The 25,623-nt window shown below is 45.1% G+C and overlaps 1 protein-coding gene across 1 annotated transcript in view; it reads left to right on the top strand.

Annotated features, from left to right (window-relative positions):
* LOC100986553 (lysine-specific demethylase PHF2-like) overlaps positions 1 to 25,623 on the top strand; it is a gene marked incomplete at its 3' end in the record, with an annotated part of 113,501 nt that overhangs the window by 78,189 nt on the left and 9,689 nt on the right. Inside the window, 6 exon segments of the mRNA XM_063596036.1 lie at positions 19,663 to 19,849; positions 20,916 to 21,078; positions 22,385 to 22,451; positions 22,453 to 22,470; positions 22,938 to 23,042; positions 24,589 to 24,682. Coding sequence (XP_063452106.1) covers positions 19,663 to 19,849; positions 20,916 to 21,078; positions 22,385 to 22,451; positions 22,453 to 22,470; positions 22,938 to 23,042; positions 24,589 to 24,682 — 634 coding nt within the window.

The raw sequence follows: 25,623 nt of genomic DNA, 5'->3' as shown, positions 1-25,623 counted from the left end.
TACACTGTTTATTCTAGTTAGCCTTTCATCTAGTCTTTTTTCAAAGTTTTTAGCTTCTTTGCGATGGGTTCAAACATCGTCCTTTAGCTCGGAGATGTTTGTTATTACCAGTGGTCTGAAGCCTGCTTCTGTCAACTCGTCAAAGTCATTTTTCATCCAGCTTTGTTCCATTGCTGGCGAGGAGCTGCGTTCCTTTGGAGGAGAAGAGGCACTCTGATTTTTAGAATTTTGAGCTTTTCTGCTCTGGTTTCTCCCTGTCTTTGTGGTTTTATCTACCTTTGGTCTTTAATGATGGTGATGTACAGATGGGGTTTTGGTGTGGATGTCCTTTCTGTTTGTTAGTTTTCCTTCCAACAGTTAGGACCCTCAGCTGCAGGTCTGTTGGAGTTTGCTGGAGGTCCACTCCAGACCCTGTTTGCCTGGGTATCAGCAGCGGAGGATGCAGAACAGCAAATATTGCAGAACGGCAAATGTTGCTGCCTGATCCTTCCTCTGAAAGCTTTGTCTCAGAGGGGAATTCGGCTGTAGGAGGTGTCAGTCTGCCCCTACTGGGAATTATCTCCCAGTTATGCTACTCGGGGGTCAGGGATCCACTTGAGGAGGCAGTCTGTCTGTTCTCAGATCTCAAACTCCGTGCTGGGAGAACCACTACTCGCTTCAAAGCTGTCAGACAAGGACGTTTAAGTCTGCAGAAGTTTCTGAAGTTTCTGTTGCCTTTTGTTCAGCTATGCCCTACCCCCAGAGGTGGAGTCTACAGAGGCAGGCAGGCCTCTTTGAACTGCGGTGGGCTCCACCCAGTTCGAGCTTCCCAGCTGTTTTGTTTACCTACTCAACCTCAGCAATGGTGGACACCCCTCCTCCAGCCTCATTGCCACCTTGCAGTTCGATCTCAGACTGCTGTGCTAGCAGTGAGTGAGGCTCTGTGGGCATAGGACCCTCCGAGCCAGGTGCGGGATACAATCTCCTGGTGTGCCGTTTGCTAAGACCATTGGAAAAGCACAGTATTAGGGTAGGAGTGTGCTAATTTTCCAGGTACCATCTGTCACGGCTTCTCTTGGCTAGGAGAGGGAATTCCCTGACCCCTTGCACTTACTGGGTGAGGCGATGCCCCGCCCTGCTTGGGCTCACACTCCATGGGCTGCACCCACTGTCCAACAAGCCCCGGTGAGATGAACCCAGTACCTCAGTTGGAAATGCAGAAATCACCCATCTTCTGCATCGCTCATGCTGGGAGCTGTAGACTGGAGCTGTTCCTATTCAGCCCAATTTTTGTATTTTCAGTAGAGATGGGGTTTCTCTATTTTGGCCAGGCTGGTCTTGAGCTCCTGACCTCAAATGATCCACCCGCCTCAGCCTCCGAAAGTGCTGGGATTATGGGTGTGACCCACTGCATCACACTATAGCTTTGCTTTAATTGTCTGTCTTACTCACTGGAATAGGAGCTTCAGAAGAACAGAGATACACTTTTTATCTCTTATGTCCTAGACCTAGCACAGTGCCTGGCACAGAGTGGGCACTCAGTGGGTCCCAAATTATGGTGGATTTTGATTGGTGGGCTAAGTAATTTTAAGGAGTTGAAACCAGATTAACCAACTGATATCCTCCTGACAGCCATGGACTCCTGGAGAGACGCCTTGGAGGGAACTTGCAAAGAGATACCAGCAAGAAACAACTCGGAGGTACCTGACAATTTTTCCTTATCTCTGATCCACCTTGCCTGGCCATGTTGTGCATGAAGATGGTCTTATGACACCTCTCATAAAAACAACCCTAGCCTCTCGATCACTCAGCAATTTGGGGGAGGAAAATCAGACATGGAAAATGAAAATGCACAGTGGTAATATACGATATCAAATCCATCATTCTTTATACAACATGGACGTTGGCCTTTGGGAAGCAGCAGTTGCATCTAGAAGATAGGCAGTTTAGACATGTCTTGACAGAGAAGAATTACACATCCCCAACCTGATCCCAAGGAGTGGCAGAATTACAAAGAAATCAAACACGGGGCAGATTCAGCAGAGATTCAGGGCTTTGGTGATAATAACAAGATGAAGTTCCAGCCTACCAGATATCAGCATATTCTCAGGCTGGGCAAGGGCGTGGCTGCCCATTAGACAGGACTTGGTGGGATCTGGGAGGACTTACTTGCCTCAAATAGCTCTCAATAATTTGTCCAGGGTGCTGAATTGGGACCATGCAGGCCTAATTAGTGTTGACAAGTAGCAGTCACAGGTGATGGTTCTTACCTTTGGCTTCTGTGCGAGAGTGAGTTTATTTTGGATTGACGAAGCTGGAGTGGGAGTAGATATCTAGAAATTATAAACATAAGCTTACAAGGGCCAGTTGATAACATAAGCAAGTGAAGCAAGTTATAAAGCAATAGGGAGTAGTGGGGATTGTGGTTAACCTGAGAGTGCATCTCCCACCTAAAGCGAGAAGCTACCACTCAGTTTCAGCTGTTTGAGGCCAAGTGGGAGTGTGAGACTGGTGTTTACAATTGGAATTCATGGGAGGAGTTAAAAACCTCTTTTGTGTGGGATCTCTAGATTTTAATATTAGCAGCTAATTTTAAAATGTTCTAGACTAACCCCTTATCTTAAGATGGGGAGTTGCAGGCCAGGCCAGAAAGGGGACGAGACTTGCTCAAAGCAGCTCAGCAACTTTGCCACAAGATAGGGATTGTAATTTCATTGCCTGACTCCTAGTTTAGTGCTCTTTCCTTTTCACTTCAGCTTGCTTTCCTCTTTAACAAAAGTCTTTCCTCTCTGATCCCTGGACCCAGAAAAGACAGGGGAAGGAAGAAATTGGGTGGGTGGGGGCATGTCTTAAGCAAACGAGCCCTAAATTTTACAAGAGCACAAGATAAACACAATTATTTTAACACACTCTAGCTCAGCAAAGTTCTGGGTTTAGGGTACAGAAGCTGGGGAATGAGGATATCAGGATTGGAGAGGCAGGGGTGCTTTGCAGAGATGTGTTCTCCTCTTGGGCCATCTGCAGAGTTCTGGGGCATCCCTTGTGGAGCACCTCTGAGTTCTGAGCCAAATGCGCCCCCTTTTTCTTTTATCCTAACCAAGTTTCACAAGAACAGATCCTGTGGCCCCTGACTTAAAACACTATAGTAGCAAACTCTCTTTGTAGGAGTTCTCTGGACCAGAATAATCAGGCAGAACATGGAGAAAAATCCGTCAAGATGTATCTGCTGTAGCCACCTACCATACCTCAATCCCATCCTCCTTCTGCTCCCTGGCTTAGACTCCCTGAGCCCTCATCCTCCAAAGCTGGGCGAATTTTTCTCCTTCAGCAATACTGGGTACACAGTTTTCATTAGACAAATCAACAATGTCATCTCAGAAGAGACCAAATAGGGGATAAGAGGCCTAATGGGATTTATCAGTTACTGTCTAGGACCATATTTCCTTGGGAAGTCATTGTTTCACAGAATCTGACGTCTCATAGTTTTAGATTACTTCCAACCAGGACAGCCTACAAGATAGCAGTACAATCAGGGGAGAATTGGGCAATGTAATTAAATGTAATTATAGTATGGAAATGATGTTGATCACTCAAGCAGAGTGCAGATTTTGAATCTAAAACCTTGCTCTGTCTTCCCACCCCCTGTTTTCCATGGCTCTCACTTGAAGCTGTAGCCACCACACCCAGGAAACCTGGATGTAAGCTCACTCCTACTTGGAAGCTGGAAGGTGGTCAAGTCCCTGTGTAGGGTGTAATGAGGGGTGCACCAAGGGATCAGGACCAAGTGGGGACTGAGCAGTTGGGGCTAACAGGAAGACCTGAGTTCTCAGGGGTAACCCATTGCCCTAGTTTATGACGGTAACAATTTCCCAAGTAATTCATTTCCCAAGCGTGTGTGTGTGTGTGTGTGTGTGTGTATATGTATATAATCTCCTAATTCTTGTTACATATTAACAAAACTATGTATATGTATATATGTATGTAGTATATGTATATATATACCTTCCTCCCATCTCCCTTCCTTTCTCTCACTCATCCTTTCTTTCTTTCATCCATTCATCTATCCATCATCCATCCATTATTACTCTTAGCATTTTCCTTCCTTTTCTCCTTCCTTCGTTTGTTCCTTCCTTCCTTCCTTTCTTCTTTTCCTCCCTTGCATCCTTGATTGATTTCACCCATCCATTCATCTATACATCATTCACTCATCTGTTATTAAATCTTTTCTTCCTACTTTTCTCCCACCCATACTTGATTTCTTTCATCCATCCATCCATTCATCGATACATTATCTACCCTTTGTTATTAAACCTTTCCTTCCTTCCTTCCTTCCTTCCTTCCTTTCCTTCCTTCCTTCCTCCCTCCCTCTCTCCCTCCTTTTCATCCATTTATTTACTGAGTACCATCTCTGCATCAGACAATATGTAAGGCTTTTCAGAATACAGAGAGGAATTATTTCAACTATTCATTGAGCATATGCTATGTGGAAACATACCTATACCTAGCATCCAGGTATAGAAAAACTCATTATTCATATTATTCATCAAATATCTGTGGATGACTGACAAGTTTTTTGGACTTAGTACTGCTCATCAAACCCATTTCCACTTTTACTTGAGCACACAGTAAAGCTACATTTTCCAGCCTTCCCTGCAGTGAGGTTTGACCAAGTGACTGAGTACCAGCCAAAAGAATGTGAGCAGAAGTGATGTGGGCTAGTTCCTGGCCTGGCCATAAAATATTCCTGTTTTTTCCACAACTTTCCAGTGAGGTTTCAACACCAAGGATGACCCTGGAAGGCCACTTGTTGAAACTGGCAGAGCCATCAGGAGCCTGGGTTCTCTTGAATGAACCAGTGGAGCAGAGCCCCTCCTTCCCTCGCCCATCCTCTGCTGCCCTGAACCTGCATTGCATCATCAGGTAAGTAAGGTAAACCTGCACTAATTGAGTTGAAGAAGCATGGGGGTTGTCAATTGCAACAGTGAGATAAACTCTATACCAGGTGCAGAGGGAATGGACATTCATGCAAACCTTTTTTTGGCACCTACTATGGTCCAGGCAGCATAGTGAGTGGCCAGAATATGAGGCACAGTTCACTCATTCAAACACTTAACTCTACTAGGCTGTGGGGCTGTAGAGATAGATTCATAACAATTAATTGGTCACTTCCACAAACACTGATTAGGTAATTAGTATGCCCCAGTCTTGGAGTTAAACTTTGAGGACACAAAGAATAATCCATTCAAACATGGATTAAGTCTACTAGTACGTACTTGACACTGGGTTAAGTATTAGGGAATCGAAGATAAACATAACTCCTCTCCTCAAGGGGTTCACCATTTGGTGGAAGAACCACGTCATGTCCTGGTGTTGCAAGTATAGAAAGTGTTCAAATAGAACTTTTCATGAGATTCCATGGCTACCCAAGAAATTATCTCTGCTTGAGGCTGAGGGAGAAGAGGAGGGAGCAGAGAAGACTGCAATGAATGGTGGTTTTAGATCTGAGCTTTGAAAGGTGATGTAAGTTTTCTAGGCAGAGAATAGGTGGAAGGGAAATCCAGGCAGAGGACACAGCATGTGCAAAGGGGGTGTGTCCTGGGATCAGTGAAGAATTCTGTGTGTCTGGAGCTCAGGGGCAGGTGTCAAGGACAGAAGCAGGTGAACAGGGTGGCAGCCTGACTCTATGGCAGATGCTCTCTTTCTCCCTGCAGGGTTTGTGTGATTGGACTTAGCAGGGGTAAGAGGCTGAGATTAATTCCATCCTGGACTGAGGTGGGAGTAGACATTCTTATCTGATGCCTCTCCCACTGGGCAGGGACTGTTGTTCATTTTAAAAATGATACCTTAATGAGGAACCTCATGATGTCATCCTGCTAATATTATTCCCATTTTATGAATGAGCAAACTGATGAGCAGAGAGGTAAATTACTCATTTCAGATGACACAGCTGTTTGACCCCAGGTTGGCACTTAAGCCTCTAAGTGAGATTGCATTTATAATGTGCTTGTGGCCCTTGATGCAGCGGCTCTGAAAATCTCGGGGTGATTGACTATATTTGGCAGAGGCCAAGGAGCTTCCACTTCCAAACACTAATCAGAACTAGTTCCACCTGGCACTCGTGTATGTGTGTGTTCATGTGCAAGTGCATGCGCCTGTATGTGTGCATGGATGTGTGTGTGTATGTGTAGTGTAGTGAGGCGTATAAAGGTGGGAGAGTCCTAGCTGAGCCAGGTATAGCCTGTGCTGTGCTAGGAAGGAATAAATCTCCCCCTGAGCCAACATTAATACAAGCTTGGCAGGTTCTGGGCAGGCCTCCAGTTGATTATGCTAATGGATGCTGGGGAGGAAAAGATTAGGCTGCCAGAGTGGGGTGTGAATGCACATTACACAGGGTGACCGCACACAGACCCACAGAGCCACACACCAACCCACACAGCAACACACAGACCCACATACCTACACAGCCCCCCACACCCACACAGCCCCCCACACCCACACAGCCATACACTGACCCACATGGCCTTACCAAGGTGATCAGAGTCTGGAACACTCTCCTTAGAGACTGACTGCAAATTGGATTTCCTATCAACTCTTGTACTTGGAGCCACAGCTGAGGGTATTTGAAGAACACACTTGTTGGGGGCTCACAGAGCCATTTCCCTAATTTGGGGCAGCCCGATCTGTAGAGTTATAAATTGTTGCTTTTTACAAGGTTACTTCGCTGGATGGGTTTTGTGCAGCTTTGAAAATCAGATTTATTCCTAACAGAGCTTTCCTCTGGGGCTGTTGTTCCATTACTGTTTTTATTATCTATTTATATGGGTGTGACATGGTCGGGGGAGGAGAAGGGGCCTGTGTGTGTGTGTGTGTGTGTGTGTGTGTGTGTGTGACAGAGAGAGAGAGACCATGGAAGCTGGTTGACCCCGTCTAAAGCATTTGTATCAAGTCCCTTCCAGAAATGTGTTTACATGATAGACTGTCTCAGATCCAGCAAGGCAGAGGCTGCTTTTCGGCATACATTATCAATTCCAAAATGTATAATAAATACACATTTCACAAAAGCAATATGTGCTTTAAAATATAATATGTGCAAGCAATCTTATAAATCACTGGGCTTGACACTCGTGAGCTGGAGAGGCTTCCGGGGCAATGGTGATGTGGATGTGCATGTGTTTTTAATAATGTCAACATATTCATAATCTGTTTGAAAAACAACAGCCAAAAACCCCTTCTACCTGCCAACTTTACAGTATGTATTTACCCAGAGCCTGCTGTATCCTAGACTCCCAGGCAAATAACAAGGGGGCTTCATCTCAAAAAAAAAAAAGAAAAGAAAGGAAGAAAGTATAAATATGAATAAGACGTGAAAGCTCCACCCATCTCAGGATATGTTTCCCAGACCAGCTCGGTGGGGGAGACCCTAATCCAGCTGCGTTAGAGGAATTAAAGACACATACACAAAAATATAGAGGAGCGAAGTGGGAAATCAGGGATCTCACAGCCCTCAGAGCTGAGAGCCTCGAACAGAGATTTACCCACATATTTATTAACAACAAGCCAGTCGTTAGCATTGTTTCTATAGATTTTAGATTAACTAAAAGTATCCCTTATGGGAAACAAAGGGATGGGGGCGGAAATAAAGGGATGGGTTGGGCTAGTTATCTGCAGCAGGAGCATGTGCTTAAGGCACAGATGGCTTATGCTGTTGTTTGTGGTTTAAGAACACCTTTAAGTGGTTTTCTGCCCTGGGTGGGCCAGGTGTTCCTTGCCCTCATTCCGGTAAACCCACAACCTTCCAGCGTGGATGTCATGGCCATCACGAATATGTCACAGTGCTGCAGAGATTTTGTTTATGGCCAGTTTTGGGGCCAGTTTATGGCCAGATTTTGGGAGGCCTGTTCCCAACAAGCTGAGGCTTCAGATGTCAAAAAGTATGCACTTTATGGTCTTCACGCAGAGGTTTCTGTAATAATATTCATGAGGCAGAGCCACAGACTGCAAGAGAGGGGAGGGCTTCCTCAGATCCCCCATGCTGACACACCCCATGGAGCCTCATGCTGTCATGGTGTGTTAAGGCCTAAATGTCAACCTAGAGTATAAATTTTCTGCCCTTTTTCAGCTGGTGATACCCTTTGGATTTTTTTCTTGCCCACTTTTAGTATTGAGTGGTTTAACGGCACTCTCCTGGTATAGGTAGTAATGGTCACAGTGGGATTTCTGACTCACAGTTACCCTCTACTGGATCCCTTAATCTCTTCAAGTAGTTACATGGGCCTCATCACCTCATAGGTACTGCCTCACAGAGCATCAATATTCTAACCCTTAACCCAGGGGTTGTCTACCTCTCCTGCCACCCCACCAAAACTAGCAAAGAGAACCAGCATTTCTCAAGTGTTGCCACCAAGTTTTCAACATAAAAATGAGACCAGTGCCCAGATGAGGTAAAGTATATTTATAAAGAAGAATTCTATTACAAAGTACGTAGTACAGCCTGGGCAACAAAGTGAGACCCCATCTCTACAAGAAGAAAAATTTAAAAAATTAGCCAGGTGCACTGGTGCATGCCTGTAGTCTCAGCTCCTTGGGAGGCGGAGACAGGAGGATCCCTTGAGCACAGGGGTTTGAGGTTACAGTGAGCTGATCACACCAGTGCACTCCAGCCTGAGCAACAGAGACCCTGTCTTCAAAACAAAACAAAAACAAAAATAACAGATACTGGAAAAAAAGAATATATGCCTATATTTAGGTGAAAGGATATTTGTTTAAGTGTTGGTCATAATATTGAAAAAATAGAAGCAAATTAAATTCCCAAAAAGGAGAGATTCTTTAAATGAGTTATGGTACATCTGTGCAGTGGAATACTATGCAACCACTGAAAAAAAAAAAGAAAACATTTAGAGACTTAGAAAGGGTTTCATGATACATTAGTAAGTACAAAAAGCGGTTATAAGTCAGGCCAATTTGAGAGTACTTTATATTCTCTTATGTTTGTTATTGCTATTGTGTATTACTTACGGAAGGCTGCAAAGTGCTGCATATTCAATATGAGTTTAATGTTTTAGTATATAATACATTTCATATATATTAGTTTTATATAGGTTTATATTTGGAAGAATATGTCTAGAAATGTTAACATTTGTTCTCTTGGGAGAGGGGATTCAGGATCATATTTATTTTCTTTGCCTATTTGCATTTGTTTCTGCAGTGAATAAAAACTTTTGTTTTCTTTTAAATTAGAGGGGTTTTCTTTGAGAAAGGGTCTCATTGTGTTGTCCAGGCTGGAGTGCAGTGGCACAATCATAGCTCACTGTAAACTCAAATTCCTGGGCTCAAATGAGTCTCCTGCCTCTGGCCTTTAAGTAGCTAGGACTACAGGCATGCAATACCATGCCTGGGTAGTTTTTGTTTGTTTGTTTGTTGTTACTTTTAGTAGAGACAAGTTCTCACTATGATGCCAAGGCTGGTAATAAGAATTTTAAAATGTGTTTTTAAAGTATTTTAGTGTCCTAGGAAAATAAGCTGACAATTAAATGTTTAAGTCTACCATGTGCATAAAAGAAATCAGGCAGTAGAAGAAAATACTAAGTCAGCAGGTATCATTACAACTTTCCTGTGATCTCTTACTCCTTTAGGGAAATTTCACTGGTGGATGTCCATGTTTTCTCATTCTCTGGGTGCCCCGTTAGTTGGTAGTCACCCCAGTAGCGGGCCTGGAGAGTTGCAGGACGAAGCTGGTATCAGATTCCAACCTTTTTGTTCTTTTATACAGACAACCAGAAATGGGTAACGGCCAGAAGAGAACAAAATGGCCCTTTCCTCTTGGTCTTGAAGTAATTGTAAGTGAAGGAAAGGGCTCAATGCGTGTCCTTGGGAATGGTCATCATCCTCTTTTTTCTCTACTGGCCCACCCAGGACCTTATACCTGATTGTCATCATATCAGTAAGTGGAATGACCTCAGAAAACAATACCAGAAAGAGGATGAGAATAACATTGATAAATGCAAATAGTTGCCTGAAAGCAGGTGTCAGCAAAGTTTTATTGGAACACAGTAACACATATTAGGTTACTGATTGTCTGTGGCTGCTTTTGCATGATAGCAGCAATTGAGGAATTGAGAGTTGAGCCAGGAGCTCACAAACCCTCAGTATAGACTCTCTTGATGTTTTATTATAGAACTATGTATTTGTTGTCTGACTTCTGTGTCTGAAATGTAATATCCATGAGGGCAGAAACATGGTGTCCCTAGCAGGCCTTTCCTTAGTATTAAGAATAGTGCCTGACACATGTTAGGCACTCAGTAAATCAATATTGAATGAATAAAACTGAATACAAAAATGACAAGTGAAGAACTTAATGATAACTTAAGAAAACAGAAGCCAAGGAAAGGAAGACAATTTTATGCAACTGCACCATGTTGCTAAGGAATGAAAGAACATATATATTTTTAAAGGAAATCAAAGATTATAAAACAGTGAAATGAGAAGAAAGATTTCAAAGCAAAAGAAAGAAACTGAGGGCTAAAACAAAACCACCATGGAACTGACAGATAAATTAGAACAGTAATGATTGAAATATGATTAGCTAAACTAAAATTCTGATATAAAGGCTTAATTTAATCATGTTGAGTGCAGAGAATAAAAGACAAAGCAATAAGAGACCACGTAATCAGTAATGGAGGACAGTCAAAAAGTGATCAACATAAAGACAATTGATGTTCCTGAAGTAGAGAACCCACCAATGAAGAAACTTGTTAAAGATAGAATAGCCAAAAGATATGAGATAACAACATTATACATAATTAGTGATAGATTCATAGAGAAACACTAACCTTAAGCTATATTCTGGTTAAATTTTTTAACCTTGAAAACAAAGAAAAATTGTTTAGATTTCTAGGCAGAAAATGCAAATCACCAGCAAAGGATCACCGTCTTTTTAGGATGAAGATTAGATAACCTCTTGGCTTTGTGAAACCAATGTTTACTGGTGGACAAGGGAGTAAAGGCTACTTAGGACTTGGTAAAAGAAAAGCAACTGTGGAATGATGGGAAAATATGAAAGGAAAAGTTTTTTAATTTTGCAAGAAAAGATCTGGAAAAAACAATGCACACAAATGGACACGCACACACAATCTGCGGACTTCAGAAGTTTTCTTTAGAATTGTAATTCGTTTTTACTTTTTTTCATGTAATGTGTCATTTTGGCATATCTGCCAGATTGCTTTGAGGTAGCTTTGTGCTGTGAGTCCAATGGATTCTCATTTGGTTGTTCCTGAAGTTGGCTTCCCCATGTCTGGCCCCAAATCAGGCCAAGTAATCAGGTATGCTGCTTCTGCAACTCCCTGATGATGTTTATATTCTCTGATTAGTGTATTCCACAAGCCTTTTGTTGCTGTTGTTTTTCTTAAACCACTTAATTAAGGTATGATTGACATCTAAAAAGTTGTACATATTTAATGTATACATCTTGATCAGTTTGGGGATAAACATCCATGAAACCATCACCACCATCAAGGTTATAAACATACCTGTCACATCTCAAAGTTTCCTCCCACCCCTTTTATTATGATTGTTGTTGTTTTGATAAGAGGACTTAACAGAAGATCTACCCTCTTAGCAATTTTAAGTACACAGTACAGTATGGTTAGCTATAGGCACTATGATGAAACTTTGTACCCTGTAACCATCACTTTCCAATCTCCCCCTTCCCCCAGCCCCTGACAACCACCATGCTACTCTCTGCTTCACTGTTTTAGACTTCACATATATGTAAAATCATACAGTGTTTGTCTACCTGTATCTGGCTTATTTCACTTAACATAATGTCCTTTGGGTTCATCCATGTTGTCACAAATGGCAGGGTTTCCCTTTTTTGGGGGCTGAATAATATTCCATTGTGTGTATACACCACAGTTTCTTCATTCGTTCATTTATCAATCAACACGTAGGTTGTTTCCATATGTTGGCTGCTGAGAATGCTGCAGTAAACATGAGAGTACGAATATCTCCTCAGCATACTGATTTCGTTTCCTTTGGATATGTACCCAATAGTGGGATTGCTGGACCACATGGCAGTTTTATGTTTAATTTTTTGAGGAACTTGTGTACTACTTTCTATAATGGCTGTAACAATTTATATTCCCACCAGTAATATACAAAGTTTTCCTTTTTTCCACATCGTCACCAACAGTTATCTTTTTTAAAAAATATGAGCCACCCTCATTGTGGATTTGATTTGCATTTCCCAGATGATTAGTGATGGTAAGCACATTTTCCTATGTCTGTCAGTCATTTGTATGTCTCCTTTGGAGAAATGTCTATTTAGGTCCTTTGCCCATTTTCTCATTCAGGTTATTTGTGGGTTTTTCTGCTGTTCAGTTGTATGAGTCTTTTAGGAATTTTGGATATTAAACTCTTACCAGATAATATGGTTTGCAAATATTTTCTCCCATTCTATAGGTTATCTTTTCATTTTATTGATTGTTTACTGTGCAGAAGCATTGTAGTTTGATATAGTCCCACTTGTTTATTTTTGCTTGGTGTTGTATCCAGTATCAAGGATCTTTTCCCCTATGTTCCCTTCTAAGAGTTTTATGGTTTCAAGTCTTACATTTAAGTTTTTAATCCATTTTGAGTTGATTTTTGGGTATGGTGTACAACAGCTGTCCAATTTCATTCTTTTGTGTGTGGATATCCAGTTTTCCCAACATCATTTATTGAAGAGACTGTCATTTTCCCACTGTGTATTCTTGGTATCCTTATTGAAATTTAGTTGACCATATATGATGGGTTAATTTCTGGGCTCTCTATTGTGTTACATTGGTCTATGTAGCTGTTTTTCACTAGCCTTTCTACCATGCATAGTTGTTATCACAGACTACAAAAACATCTTAGGTATTTTTAAATTTATTGCAGTGTCTTACTTGTGGAGCTAGTGATTGCTTCATTGGCTCTGCTGCAGGACTCTGTTCTGAGAGAAGCAGGATTAATATTTCATGCAACCTCCCTCAAGCTGCAGCTGCTATATGTCCTGATGTCTTCAGCCTGTTTTGCTTGAGAGATGGGTTCTAGTGCTTGCCAAGCTTCTAAGTACAAAGAATAATACCATTATTGAAAAGGTCCAAAACCACATGAATGAAAAGATTTGATTGCCTTTACAATGCCATATAAGACATGAGAAATGTACAGACAAAACAATCATTCAGGGGTGGGTGCATTGGCTCATGCCTGTAATCCCAGCACTTCAGGAGTCCCAGGTGGGCGGATCACTTGGGGTCAGGAATTCGAGACCAGCCTCATCAACATGGTGAAACCCCATCTCTGTTTAAAAAAAAAATACAAAAACTGGGCTGTGCACGGTGGCTCAGGCCTGTAATCCTAGCACTCTGGGAGGCTGAGAGGGCCAGATCACTTGAGGTCAGGAGTTCACAAGCAGCTTGGCCAACATGGTGAAACCGTCTCTACTAAAAATACAAAAACTAGCTGGGCGCAGTGATGCATGCCTGTAATCCCAGCTACTCTGAAGGCTGAGGCAGGAGAATCCCTTGAACCTGGGAGGCAGAGGTTGCAATGAGCCGAGATAGCACCATTGCACTCCAGCCCGGGTGACAGAGTGAGACTCTATTTCAAATAAAATAAAAATAAATAAATACATACATACATAAGTAAATAAATGATTAGCTTGGCATGGTGGTGCTTGCCTTTAATCCCAGCTTTTCAGGGGGCTGAGGCACGAGAATTGCTTGAACACTAGGAGGCAGACGTTGCAGTGAGTTAAGGCTGTGCCAGTGCACTCCAGCCTGGGCGACAGAGTGAGACTGTCTCAAAAAAAGAGAAGAAAAATAAGAATCACTCAGTACTGACACCTTTGAGAGTCCATTAGCAGTTTGCACTGGGTTCCTCATTACCTTTGTCTTCAAATTATTTTCTCAATATAAAAGACACAATCTTTCATTGAATGTGAGCTCATTCTTTTTTTCTTTATAACCATAAGAGAGTATATCACTTTCAGATCCCTAATATGTGATAAAATGTAAAAACATTTTATACTTCTGACTCCTAGTAAAATAAAATACCCAATAAGCTTATTTAAGACACATATATTCATCTTTTGGATACTTTTTAACAAAAACCTGATCACTATCTAGGAGTCAGTTTTCTGAAAACTTCTTGGAGGGAAAACCCAACATCTTGATGGGATCATTGGGGTCAAAACTTCTGTCCTTAAAATTTGTGCAAGAGGAATTATGATAACTCTAAGGTGAGTGAAAAAATCTGTAAGATGATTAACATCATAATTTGTAAAGATTATGAAAGGAATGCATAGACAGGAAGTTGAAGATGGTAAAGGAATTTGTATTACATTCAACTGAGAAGTATGGGGATGCTCCCACTTAGTGGTAGAATAAAACAGAAGACAGGTGACAGTTATTTGAAGGTGTCCTCTAAGAAAGCAATCACAACTTACTTACTCCACTGTTACGATCACTTTACCAAAAACATGCATGCTGGGATGGACTCACTATTTTTTACTGAGACTATAATGCTAAAGTTGCTTAATAAGAGATTTGCTACAACAACAATAACAAAAACCTTGCTTTAACCTAGTAGAGTATCAAGATCCGTATTTTTATAATTATTTCATTCAAGAAGCTTCTTCCTTGGGTTTAAATAATCATTTACCAAATTAATGGAATAGAATAAAGTACCCAAGAATGTTCCCTTTTGGACACAGAAATTTAAAGAGACTGATACGGTTTGGATCTATGTCCCCACCAAATCTCATGTCAAATTTTAATCCCCAGTTTTCGAGGTGAGGCCTGGTGAGAGGTGATTGGGTCATGGGGGCAGATAATCCCTCCAGTAATGTCATTGCAATAGTAAGTGAATTCTTGAGAAATCTGGTTGTTTAAAAGTGTGCAGCACCTCCCCTCGCTCTCTTTCTGCTGCTCCTGACATGTAAGAGGCCTTGCTTCCCACTTTGCCTTCCGCCATGATTGGAAGCTTCCTGAGGCCTTTGCAGAAGCCAAAGCCTCTCTACTTCCTGTACAGCCTGCAGAGCCATGAGCCAATTAAACCTCTTTTCTTTATAAATTGCTCAGTCTCAGGTATTTCTTTATAGCAGTGCAAGAATGGACTAATATAGAGACATTTTCCTTTCCACTCTAAGCAAGGCAGATGAATTCAAAGATGAGTGAATCAGAAAATCATCAGTGATGGCTTTTCATGCTTTATTAGGCATATTGGTGACCTGCAGACAGAAATGCTTACATTGGGTGACAACTAGAAAGCGAACAAGGTCATTAGAATTCAATTTATCTATAATTTAGGGCATTATTCTCCTCTGTAAGTGGTAGCTTCTAAGAATAAACAGTATTGTCTTATACTTTTGGATTTTAATAAAGATTTCATTTACCCGGTAAGAAAGACAAATGGGAGGACACCTAGAGCTAAAATTCAGAGAGCCTGTCCATGTTCTGGGGTTCTGGAGACACAGTGCTGCTCTCAAGAATGATTTGTCATCTTAGGCAAGGTTGGTATTCAGTAAATCCGGGTTGACTTTCAATTCATTCCAAAAATTAAATATTTTCATTCGATAGAAAACAAGGACATTAACATGCAGTTTGTCAGTCCTGAGATTTGTCATGATTAAAATGCTGAGATGGTGCCAACAGTGTTTTGTAAGTTAACGTAGCAAGTGTTTGTCAAGCCCTTAGCAAGTTCTTTTGAGAACATTTTTAAAAGTGTGACGCATAATTCCTCATCTTAAGAATCTTACCAGTACATTTAATGAAAATAATTCAGCATACCCAAAAATGCGTTACGTAAGTTAACCAGTTTCTCAGTCTCTATAGAATCTCTCCTTTAGAAAACTTGGCACTTTGTAAATCTCTGACCTGTTCTAATGGGCAGAAATTCCTCCTAAACCTTGGAAGGTAGAAAGGAACATGGCAGAGAATAAAGGACGTCACAGTTTCTGAAATGGCCTTGACTTAGCCCGTATGGTGTTCGTCCCATCCCAAAAGCATCCTTTCCCCTCATGTAATTGAAGATTTCTCACATTCATGGAAAATTTGACATTTTTCTTAAGTGGTTCCCCTGTGAGAATATGAAAGTATTTTCTACCTTTGAAAAAAGTAAGAAAATAACCACACAGAAATATGAAAAGATTACTTCACATTTAAGACCCCAAACACCATTTCACTGTATATATTAAAAACACTGTCTTCTACACTTTAAACACATATACTAAAAAAGAAAATATTTTTAAAAGAACCAAAGAAATCGGGGATTATATTTATTTTTACATTTTATTGTTTTTGATATTATGAAAACCTGTACCATGTAACAATAATGTAAGAAATACAGCCACTGAGGCTGGGTGCGTTGGCTCACGCCTGTAATCCCAGCACTTTGGGAAGCCAAAATATGCTTAAACCAAGAAAGGGTATCTGTCAAAAATATGTAGATCACTTGAAGCCAGGAGTTCGAGACCACCCTGGGCAAAATGACAAAACCACATCTCAAAAAACAAAAACAAAAACAAAAAAAACAACACCAAATTAGCCAGCCATGGTGGAGCATGCCCATAACCCCAGCTACTTGGAATGCTGAGGCATGATAATCGCTTGAGACCAGGAGGTGGGGGTTTCAGAAAGCCAAGATCGCAGCACTACATTCCAGCCTGGGTGACAGAGCTAGACTCTGTCAAACAAACAAACAAACAAAAAAGCTGCCATTGATAGACAGTTACCCCTCCAATGCCCAATTTTCTAAATCAAACAGCACAACCAACTAGATCAGAGAATTCATACTATACAATCTGCTGTCTAGGAAAAATGATAAGAGTTTTTAAAATTGAGCATGGACACTTCATCATCTAATAAGTTCCCAATGTCATCTTTTCCTATCCCCACTCATCACTCTTTGCCCCTAACTTTAGAGTTAGGTGTGAAGCAAAGGATATTGCCTATAGACTAATGCCCAAAAGTCTCACTGTATTGCTAAGCAAAAACATATACCAGGATACCTTCTTTTATTGTGCTTCACTCTACAGCACTTTACAGATAGTGCATTTTTTACAGATTGAAGATCTGTGGCAAACCTGCATCAAGCACGTGTATTGGCGCCGTTTTTTCCAACAGTATGTGCTCATTTCATGTCTCTGTGTCAGCATTTGTTAGCAATAAAGTATTTTAAATTAGGTTTTTAAACATAATGATATTGCACACTCAATAGACTGAAGTATAGTGTAAACGTAACTTTTATAGGCAGTGGAAAACCAAAAAATTTGACTCACTTTATTGTGCTACTCCCTTTATTGTGCTACTCACTTTATTGTGCTACTCACTTTATTGAGGCAGCCTGGAATCGAACTCAGAATATCTCTGAAGGAATATAGTGGAAGTCTTGGCTATGCAAGGGGATTTTAACATATCGGAGTTTCCAGATATAAAAACAAACCTCCGAAAAGTCTCCTAGTGAAAGATGACCATATGAATTTGTCCCCGAGCCCCAGTGATCATGACCACCCAAAGCTTCATTAAATGATAATTACACTTTTAGATTCTGAGAATCTCCTTTTAAAAACCTAAGAGGGAAATAGACACACACGGACTGTCAAGAAGGCGTGGTAAATTGGACTCAAAAGCATCACAGGTTTCCCTATGGACCAGAAATGGAACAGAAAAACAAAGTCACACGTGACAAGCCACAGACCTGCCAGAATCTGTGCAGAAACAGGGAGTGGCAACTTGGAATTGGGCTACTGTGCAGTGAGTGATACAGACTAAATGTGCTCTGTAAAAGGTGGGAGATTAGTAGGCTCTGTACATCTCTGCTTGAATCCAAAGGCTAAAGCAAATTTTAGAAGAGGAAATAAAAAGTCCTGCTTGCTTACTGCCTGGAGATTCAGCTTTGTAGGGAACTACAGTTTCTGAAACCAATAAGGGGTATCTATTAAAAATATAGAGCATACAGCATACAGAATACTTAGAGCATTCCATCAGAGTCATTTCCTTTTGATAGAGAAAATTAAGAAAATAATACTGGTAATTATTCTAACATAAATATGAAATATGTAGGAAGTTACAAGGAGGATATAGGGAAGAGTAATGGAATACATTGTGCCTATCAGATTATCAAAATAGATTAAGAAGCAATAATAATTAAAGCGATTTGGTATTTCAAGAACTAGAGAGATGGGGAGAATCCAGAAAGAATCCAGAAATAGATGTAAACATAAAGATAGTGTATCGAGTCAGGAAAGAATAGATGACTGCCTTCATAAATAGTGTAGAACACCTGGCTAAACAGTTGGGAAAAAAATAAAGTGACATCAATAAACCTAAATAAATTCCACATGGATCAAAGACTGCAAAGTAACAAAAGCATAGAAGTTATAGAAGAGAACATTAGTGAACTTAGTATACCAAAGTGGGCAAACTTTCTAAAACAAAGATGAAGACCAGAAGCCATAAAGGAAAAGATTAGTAAGGTTGACTATGTACAAACCCATAAAGAAAACCTGAACAAATAGGAAAATAAGCAATGTAAAACATCAGTGTCCTATTAAAAGTCAACTATCAATTTGGCAAAAATGCAAGTTTGAGAACACAAATCCCTGGCAAAGAATTATACCACCATTCTTCATGGAATACAAATTTGTGGAACTTTTTGGAAGGGAATTTGGTAATAAGTATGAAACATTTAAATACATATATTCTTTTACATAGCATTTCACCTGTAGGAATTCGCAGATATGCCTCAAAAATACCACAAAATATCTACACGGAGACACTTACTAAAGCGTTATTTCTAAACAAAGGACATTAAATATCTGGCAAATGGATTGGTTTAAAAAAAAGTATGGAATATCTTGTGATGGAATACTGCATAGCCTTTAAGAAGAGGGAGATAGGTCTTAACAAACTGGTAGAGAAACATCTCTGGGATGTATTTTCAAGTAAAGAACAGTGGAGAAGAGTGTGTTTCAGTATGAGTTCTTTGAGTAAGAAAAAGAAAAAATGGATGGATTATGTATATTATGTGTGTTTTACATATAAATTTTTAATGCTGACATTATGGACGTGAGCCACCGTGCCTGGTCTAGTTTGACGTTTTTGATGAAATGTAGTGCATTTTATCCAGGACGGTGACATTTCATTGACTCGAAGGCTGCCTTTGCATTTCCCTATCTTCGCTGGATATGAGTTGGCTGGATTTGACAGTGACCTGATGTGTCCAGGTGTCGCGGGTGCCCTGTTGTCAGCTCTGAAGAGCAGTGGCTGTTGTCCAGGTGACACCAGAGGCACCTGGGCTGAGTGTGAGAAATGATATCTATGCTCCAGCCCGGTGCACCACAGCCATATGCACGTGGCCAATCGAGAAAGACTCGCTTTCCAGTTCCCAGGAGTTTCAGGGGTGGATGGTTTTGGGGTCTTCTCATCATCTTCTGGGGGTGGAGGCCAGCATCAGATCCAGTCTTCTGCCAGGGCCACAGCCAGCGCCTGGGCTCGTTCTGCCCTCTGTGATCCTGTGTGCTCCTCTGTGAAATGGGAACTGTGACCTCTGGCCCGCAGGTGGTGAGACAGTGTGGGACGTGCCTCACAGAGCATGTTTCCCGCTCCAGGGGACGTCAAAAAGGGAGTCCCACGTTCCCTCACCACCTTCCTGTCCCACCCCCAGAATGTCCAGCTTCGTGGAGCCACCTGACACCATGAAGAAACTGTTCTGGGTAGAAAACTCCTGGCCAGATGATGCATTGCTGGCCAAGCCCAAGGTGACCAAGTCCTGCCTGATCTGCATGAAGGACAGCTACACCGACTTCCACGTCGACTGTGGGGGCGCCTCCGCCTGGTACCACGTGCTCAAGGTGAGCCACACCCCTTGGGGGACTTCGGCTTTGCCGTGGCCATGACCCATCTGCAAGATGGTCTGCAGTCCCCGGGAGCCCTGACTGTGGACAAGATGCCACTCCCCAGTGGGCCCCCGACCATCCATCCTTGGGACAGGAGGCCATGGAGACATTGCTGGGTGGAGGGGCAGGGGTGCATGTGTGGGTGGAGGGGCAGGGGTGCATGTGGGATCAGAGAACTGCACGAGTGTCTCCTTTTTCTAATGGGATTCAGGCTCAATAATTGGGTGAGGCTGCTGGGTGACCGTGCACTTAGAGGAGAAAGTGGGGGGAGGGGGGTGTTGTGAAGACATCCTGGAAGGGGCCAACAGTAGCCAGAGCCCCGCACAGGAGCCAGCAGGTAGGATAGGGGCATCTTGAGCAGGCAGGGAAGGCTAGGAATCTCATCATCAAGGCCGAGAGAGGGAAGCCAGAAGAAAAATGAGCCATAAATAGCAACAGAAACAAAGGAAACCCTAAGCTGTGGGCTCCCCCAGCTGCTCATTGAGCTTCTCCAGACCCGCTGGAGCTGGAGCTGGGGGCAGGTGCATGTGCTGATCCCACCTCTGGGAGGCCTTGAGCAAGTCACTGGGGCATCCTCGGAACCTGCCTTGGCTTTGCTGCAGTAGGACAGGGGTCTCGCTGCTCCCAGTGCAGAACCCCTCCTGGGGCCTGGCATGAGACTGCTTGGGACACAGTAGCATCATTTGACCCAGCCTGGGATCCAAGTGGCTCTCAAGAGTGGAGCTACCTGGAATGCTTCTGACAGCCAGTTGCAGCTTTATTTGCAACCTGGGCACCCACACCATTTGTAGTGCCTCAAAACTATGTAATGTGGGATTTACGGGCTTTAGTTCTTGACTGTGCCTGATACCCAGAACCTTCCTAACATGCACACTTCTGAATTGCAAAGCACCTGTGCTCTCAGTGTTGCAGGCAGGATTTGTGGAACTGGATGGGATACTTCTCACATTAAGACTTAACACTTGCACCCCCCACCCCCGTGTTCCACATGAGCAGCTTTGCCAACAGGCTCTCTTGGCAGGGGGAGCAGACCTTCTATCTCATCAGGCTGACCTTGGCCAACATCTCCCTGGATGAGCTCTGGCGGTCTGCCTTTAACCACAGCGAGATGTTCTTTGCTGACCAGGTCCACAAATGCTGCAAGTGCATCGTCGAGCAGGGCCAGACCCTCTTCATCCCCTCAGGTGAGTGCAGGCAGCTTTGGGGATCATGTCCTAGGGCTTGCCGGCCCTCATCAAGGTTACGCCCCTCTCCCTCGGGCTGTGTCCCCACCACGGGGTCTGTCTGCATCCCTGGCATGCCTACTCCCTTGTCCGGAGCTTAACGCCACCCCAGCCCAGTCCCTGCAGAGGGGCCAGCAATGGAGCTTGTGCTGTCTGGTCAGCATGGGCACTCCTCACCACTGAGGCCACCTTGGAGCTGCACAGCCAGTCAGCCCCTTTCACAGACTGGCTGGGCTCACTGTGACTGAGCCCATGGCTGGAGACCCAGCTCAGAGAGCCTTGTGTGGGGACAGCTGCCACGGCATCAGAGCCAGTGAGGGAGGAGGGCACTAGCTCCTAATTAAGGCAATATTAGGGGACATTTTGAGTCTGTGCTGAAGGAGAAAGCCCATCATGAGCCGCTGTGTGCCCCTAGATGATGTAAGAACAAATCCCAGACATCCTGCTGTTTCATTAAATATTCCACTATTTCTGAAGGGCTTCCTTTCCTTCTAAAGTAACACAGCTACAATACTGTTCTCACATCTCAAAAAATGAACAATTAACAACAATTCCCTAGTATCCTCAAATAGCTAAGTTGTGTTCAGAGTTTTGAATCGTTTTATAGGGTTTTTTTTTTTCATTTAAAAAAAGTATCAACTGAGGCCTTCACATTTTACTGATTTATAAGCCTCAGAATCTTCTGTAATCTCTGGGTCCCTCCTCTCTCCGTCGGCTTCCTCACAGTCACAGCTATTTAGGAAGGAGCTGTGGATTTCCCAGGATCTGGCCCAGGCTCCGTCTCCGAGGATAACCCGGGGTCCAGTCCCAGCTCTGGGGGCGATGCAGCTACCCCGGCCTTGTCTCCTGCCCCTGTGTGTGGTTGGGAGGCCGGGTGGCTGGACACAGGCTGGGGCTTCCTGTCTCTGAGTACTGCGCTCACGTGGCCCGAGAGAGTCTCCTCAGCTCTGGGCCTCGGTTTCCCTGTCTGTGTGGTGCAGGGCTGGACTGACTAGTCTGTGCCGCCTCAGATGCAGCCTCTACCCCAACCCCCTTCCATGGAGGCTGGGGTGGTGCCAGGGCCAGAGAGCTTCTCCCAGGGAGGCCCCAGGCTGCTGGTGAAGCTGCAGAGGTGGACAGGGCACCAAGGCACAGGCGGGCAGGAGCTGGAGCCTGGGCTGGGCCGGGGAAGGCCTGTGCTGGTCTCTGCCAGTCCCTGATCTGGAGCCATGAGAAGCCCGTTCATGGGAGCGAGGTGGGGCACCAAACACTCCTGTCTCTCTCTCAGGCTGGATCTACGCCACACTCACCCCTGTGGACTGCCTGGCCCTTACGGGACATTTCCTCCGCAGCCTGAGTGGAGATGCAGAGGAGGTAGTGCCTGCCGCACTGTCTGCCCTCAGGCTCCGCAGAGCAGCGTCCTCTCTCTAGCGGGGTCGGTGCCAGATGCCTTGGGCCGAGCACTGGCTCAGCCTGCCTGTGGGTGACTTGGACATGACCATCGGCCTCGGTGGGCCTCTTCTTGATGTGGAAGGAAGGAGGAGGTGGGCTCTGGTATCGTGCAGGCCGGCCTCTCTAGGGACCTGGCTGCTGGACGTTCATAGTCGCCCTTGGTGAGGTTGGGACTGCTTAAAAGGCTGCTCCTTCTCTTCTCAGGCACCAACAGAGCTCTCATGGGCATCAAGGCCTGCAGCCACCCAGGGCGATTGTCCGCTGGTCCACCTCAGCTATGCAGGGCCCAGAGGGGAAGCCTGAGCTGGTGTGTCTGGGGCCTGGATCCACCCCCGTCGTCGCCTGCTTGATGGTCAGTGCACTGAGAACGGCTCTTTGGTGGTTTCCAGAGCATATGAAGTGGAAAGAAGGTTGCAACTGTGCAGCCTGACTCAGTTTCCCAACTTCTATACTGCCTTCTGGTACCTGGCAAAGCACCTGCTGGAGGCATTCAAATGTACTGGTCACTCCAGGGTGGGCATCCAAGCCTGAGGCTCTTGGCTGTGGGGGCGGCCAGACCTGGGTCAGGGCTGTCAGGGTGTGAGTGCCACCTTCCTGTGGCCTGAGCAAGTCCCCTTGGGACTCAGCCTCCTGGCCCTCAGTTTCCTCATCTGTATAATGCAGGACCAGATTGAACAGGCTGGGTCTCTCCTTCTGATTAGACTGTGCCTTGTTTTAGAATGAACACTGGGCTGTGGGTTGAGAGGGGCAAGTGTGCATGGCCTCTGTGCAGGTATCAGTCACACCTGCTCCACACTCCACACTTGCCTCCATTGGGAAGGTGGGGCCCTGGTTCTGTCACGAGCTTAGGAGTGGGTGTGAGTGGGCTCTGGGTCCCCTTAGGATCCCTCAGGGCCATGGCAGCTGGACCATGAGGCAGGCTTGCGGCTCGGTCCTGGCCCTCTGTGGACACACTGTGGCATCCCTGGGCTGCCCCTTCTGTTCCAGGTCCTGCCTGGTTACACCCTCAGAAATGAGAGCAGGTGGCTCCTGGCAGCCACCACCCTGTTCAGGTTTCCAGAGTCTGCCCAGCAGCATGAGGGAGCCTCCAGGAGGGTTTGCATTTATGTATGATTTGCTTTCTCAGTGTGCCCTTCACCAGAAGTTGCTCTTAGTTGCTCTTTTTTTTGGTTCTGATAGCAGCCAAGAGCTCTTTTACCCAGAACCCTTTGCACTCTAGCCCTAGTTTGAGAAGGAAAAATGGTCCATAGTCATGGCTGGCCAGGTTTCAGTAAGATTTTTCCATTGCTCCCTAAATGTGAAGCCCTGAGCTTGACTCTGGCAGCGAGAAGTGCCCGGGATGGGAGTTTAGCCCTGCCCTCAGGGGACTCTTGCCAGCAAGGAGGGGATCAGGGTAGCACCCGGGAAGCCCTCCTACAAGGCCAGCCTGATTACTGGCCAACTACGCCACCGTGGCCATGTCCTCTCTGCCTGGGTCCTCCTCTCTGAGGGGATGACAGTTCAGTTGGCCCCCAGGACTGAGAAAACCCAGGGAGCTGTCATGGCCCTGGTGAGTCAGAGCCCTGGAGCCCTCTCCAATGGAGGCCCACAGCAGGAGCACATCTCTCAGCTGAGCTGTGGTTTGTCCCTCCCCTGTGCCAAGGGGCGCCATGAGGTGGGAAGAGGTGCCTGGGGATGTCTGGTGTATGCCCAGCGACAGCCTGTGGCCCGGCTCCTGGCATGACTGTGGCCTCTTGCTCAGTCAGGGCTGGGATATTGGGCAGAGTGAGCAGAGCCAGGCAGCCTGTGTTAGGGGCCTGGAGGATGAGACAGTGGGAGCACAGTAGGAGGGCCAATCTTTTCTCTCACAGGGCAGGCCACCAGGAGGATGGGTGCCCCCAGGTTCCAAGAGGGAACCGTTGGCATTTGGGATGGTGGCCGTGGGTGAAGGGAGACCTCTGGAAGGCTGGACCTGGCGTCCCCCAGTCTGGCTGTGTGGCTGGGCTTGAAGGCACCTGTGGGCAGTGGGCACCCACCCACCTCACCCAGTGTCTCTTTCCTGGGCTCTCACAAGTCTGGCAAGCAGCTGCCCCCTCATCTAGTCCAAGGAGCTAAAATTCTCAATGATGCTTTCCAACTGTGGACGAAGAAGCAGGTAGGAATCATGTCACAAATGCCCTAAGGCAGGAAAGCGGTGACAGGTGGGAGCACCTCCCCGGAGACCCAGCAGCAATGTCCAGGGCTTGTCCTGCTTCAGTAAGATCCGGCCTGGCAGGGTCGGTGGTGCTCTCCTGCCTGGCTTGGCCCAGGGTGTGACTTTGCCCCAGACGCCCCATGGGTCTGTCCCCTGCTGTCCACTGACTGGGCCACTTGAGAGCTGGGGGAGGACAGATGTAGGTGCAGAGCACTCTCCACCAGGGGCTCACAAGTTGGTGGGAGGAGGGTGGGCAGGTGCCCATGTGTCCTGGGAGGAAAGTGGGTCTGCGGGTAGAGGACAGATGGCTCATGGTGGGATGACACTGTGTGAGCACAGAAAGGCCTGGAACCTGGTGGGGGCAGAGAAGGACTGGGGGAGTGGCTGGCCCCAGGACAGGGAGTGCTGGGGATGCCCTTTTGGCTCCTCCTGGCTGGCCCTGGCATCAGTTCAGAAGCTAAGCTGCCTGATGTGGGTGCAGCAGCCCAGCCACCTTGCTCTGTGACCCAGGCATCCCCTCCCTGTGACCCTCCCTCATGACTCTCCTGTGCACACCCCCACAGAAGTTCTTCCTGTGTTCCTTAGCATCTTCCCTTGGTTTTGGCTACAGAAGGGAGGGGAAGGTCTGGCTTAGCCTCGAGCACCCTCTGGGACAGTGTTTCCTGCTGGGGCTCTCATTTTGCAGAGGCTCTTTGCCCACTCCTGAGGGAGAAGGACCCTCTCCCAGGCCAGAGAGGGCCAGTGGAGGTTTGCAGGAAGCCTTCAGGAGGGGGAGGCCAGGCTTCAGGTAACACCATGTGCAGCCTGCCTCTCTCATGGGTGGGCCATGTAGGAGAGGCAGCCAGTACACTCCCAGGGCCATCCTGCAGCCACTACCTCCCTCAGGCCTCAAGGCCCAGGGC

The sequence above is a fragment of the Pan paniscus genome, chromosome 14 (genome assembly GCF_029289425.2).
Source record: "Pan paniscus chromosome 14, NHGRI_mPanPan1-v2.0_pri, whole genome shotgun sequence".
Classification (NCBI taxonomy): Eukaryota; Metazoa; Chordata; class Mammalia; order Primates; family Hominidae; genus Pan; species Pan paniscus.
This window is presented reverse-complemented; position numbering and strand designations above follow the sequence as displayed.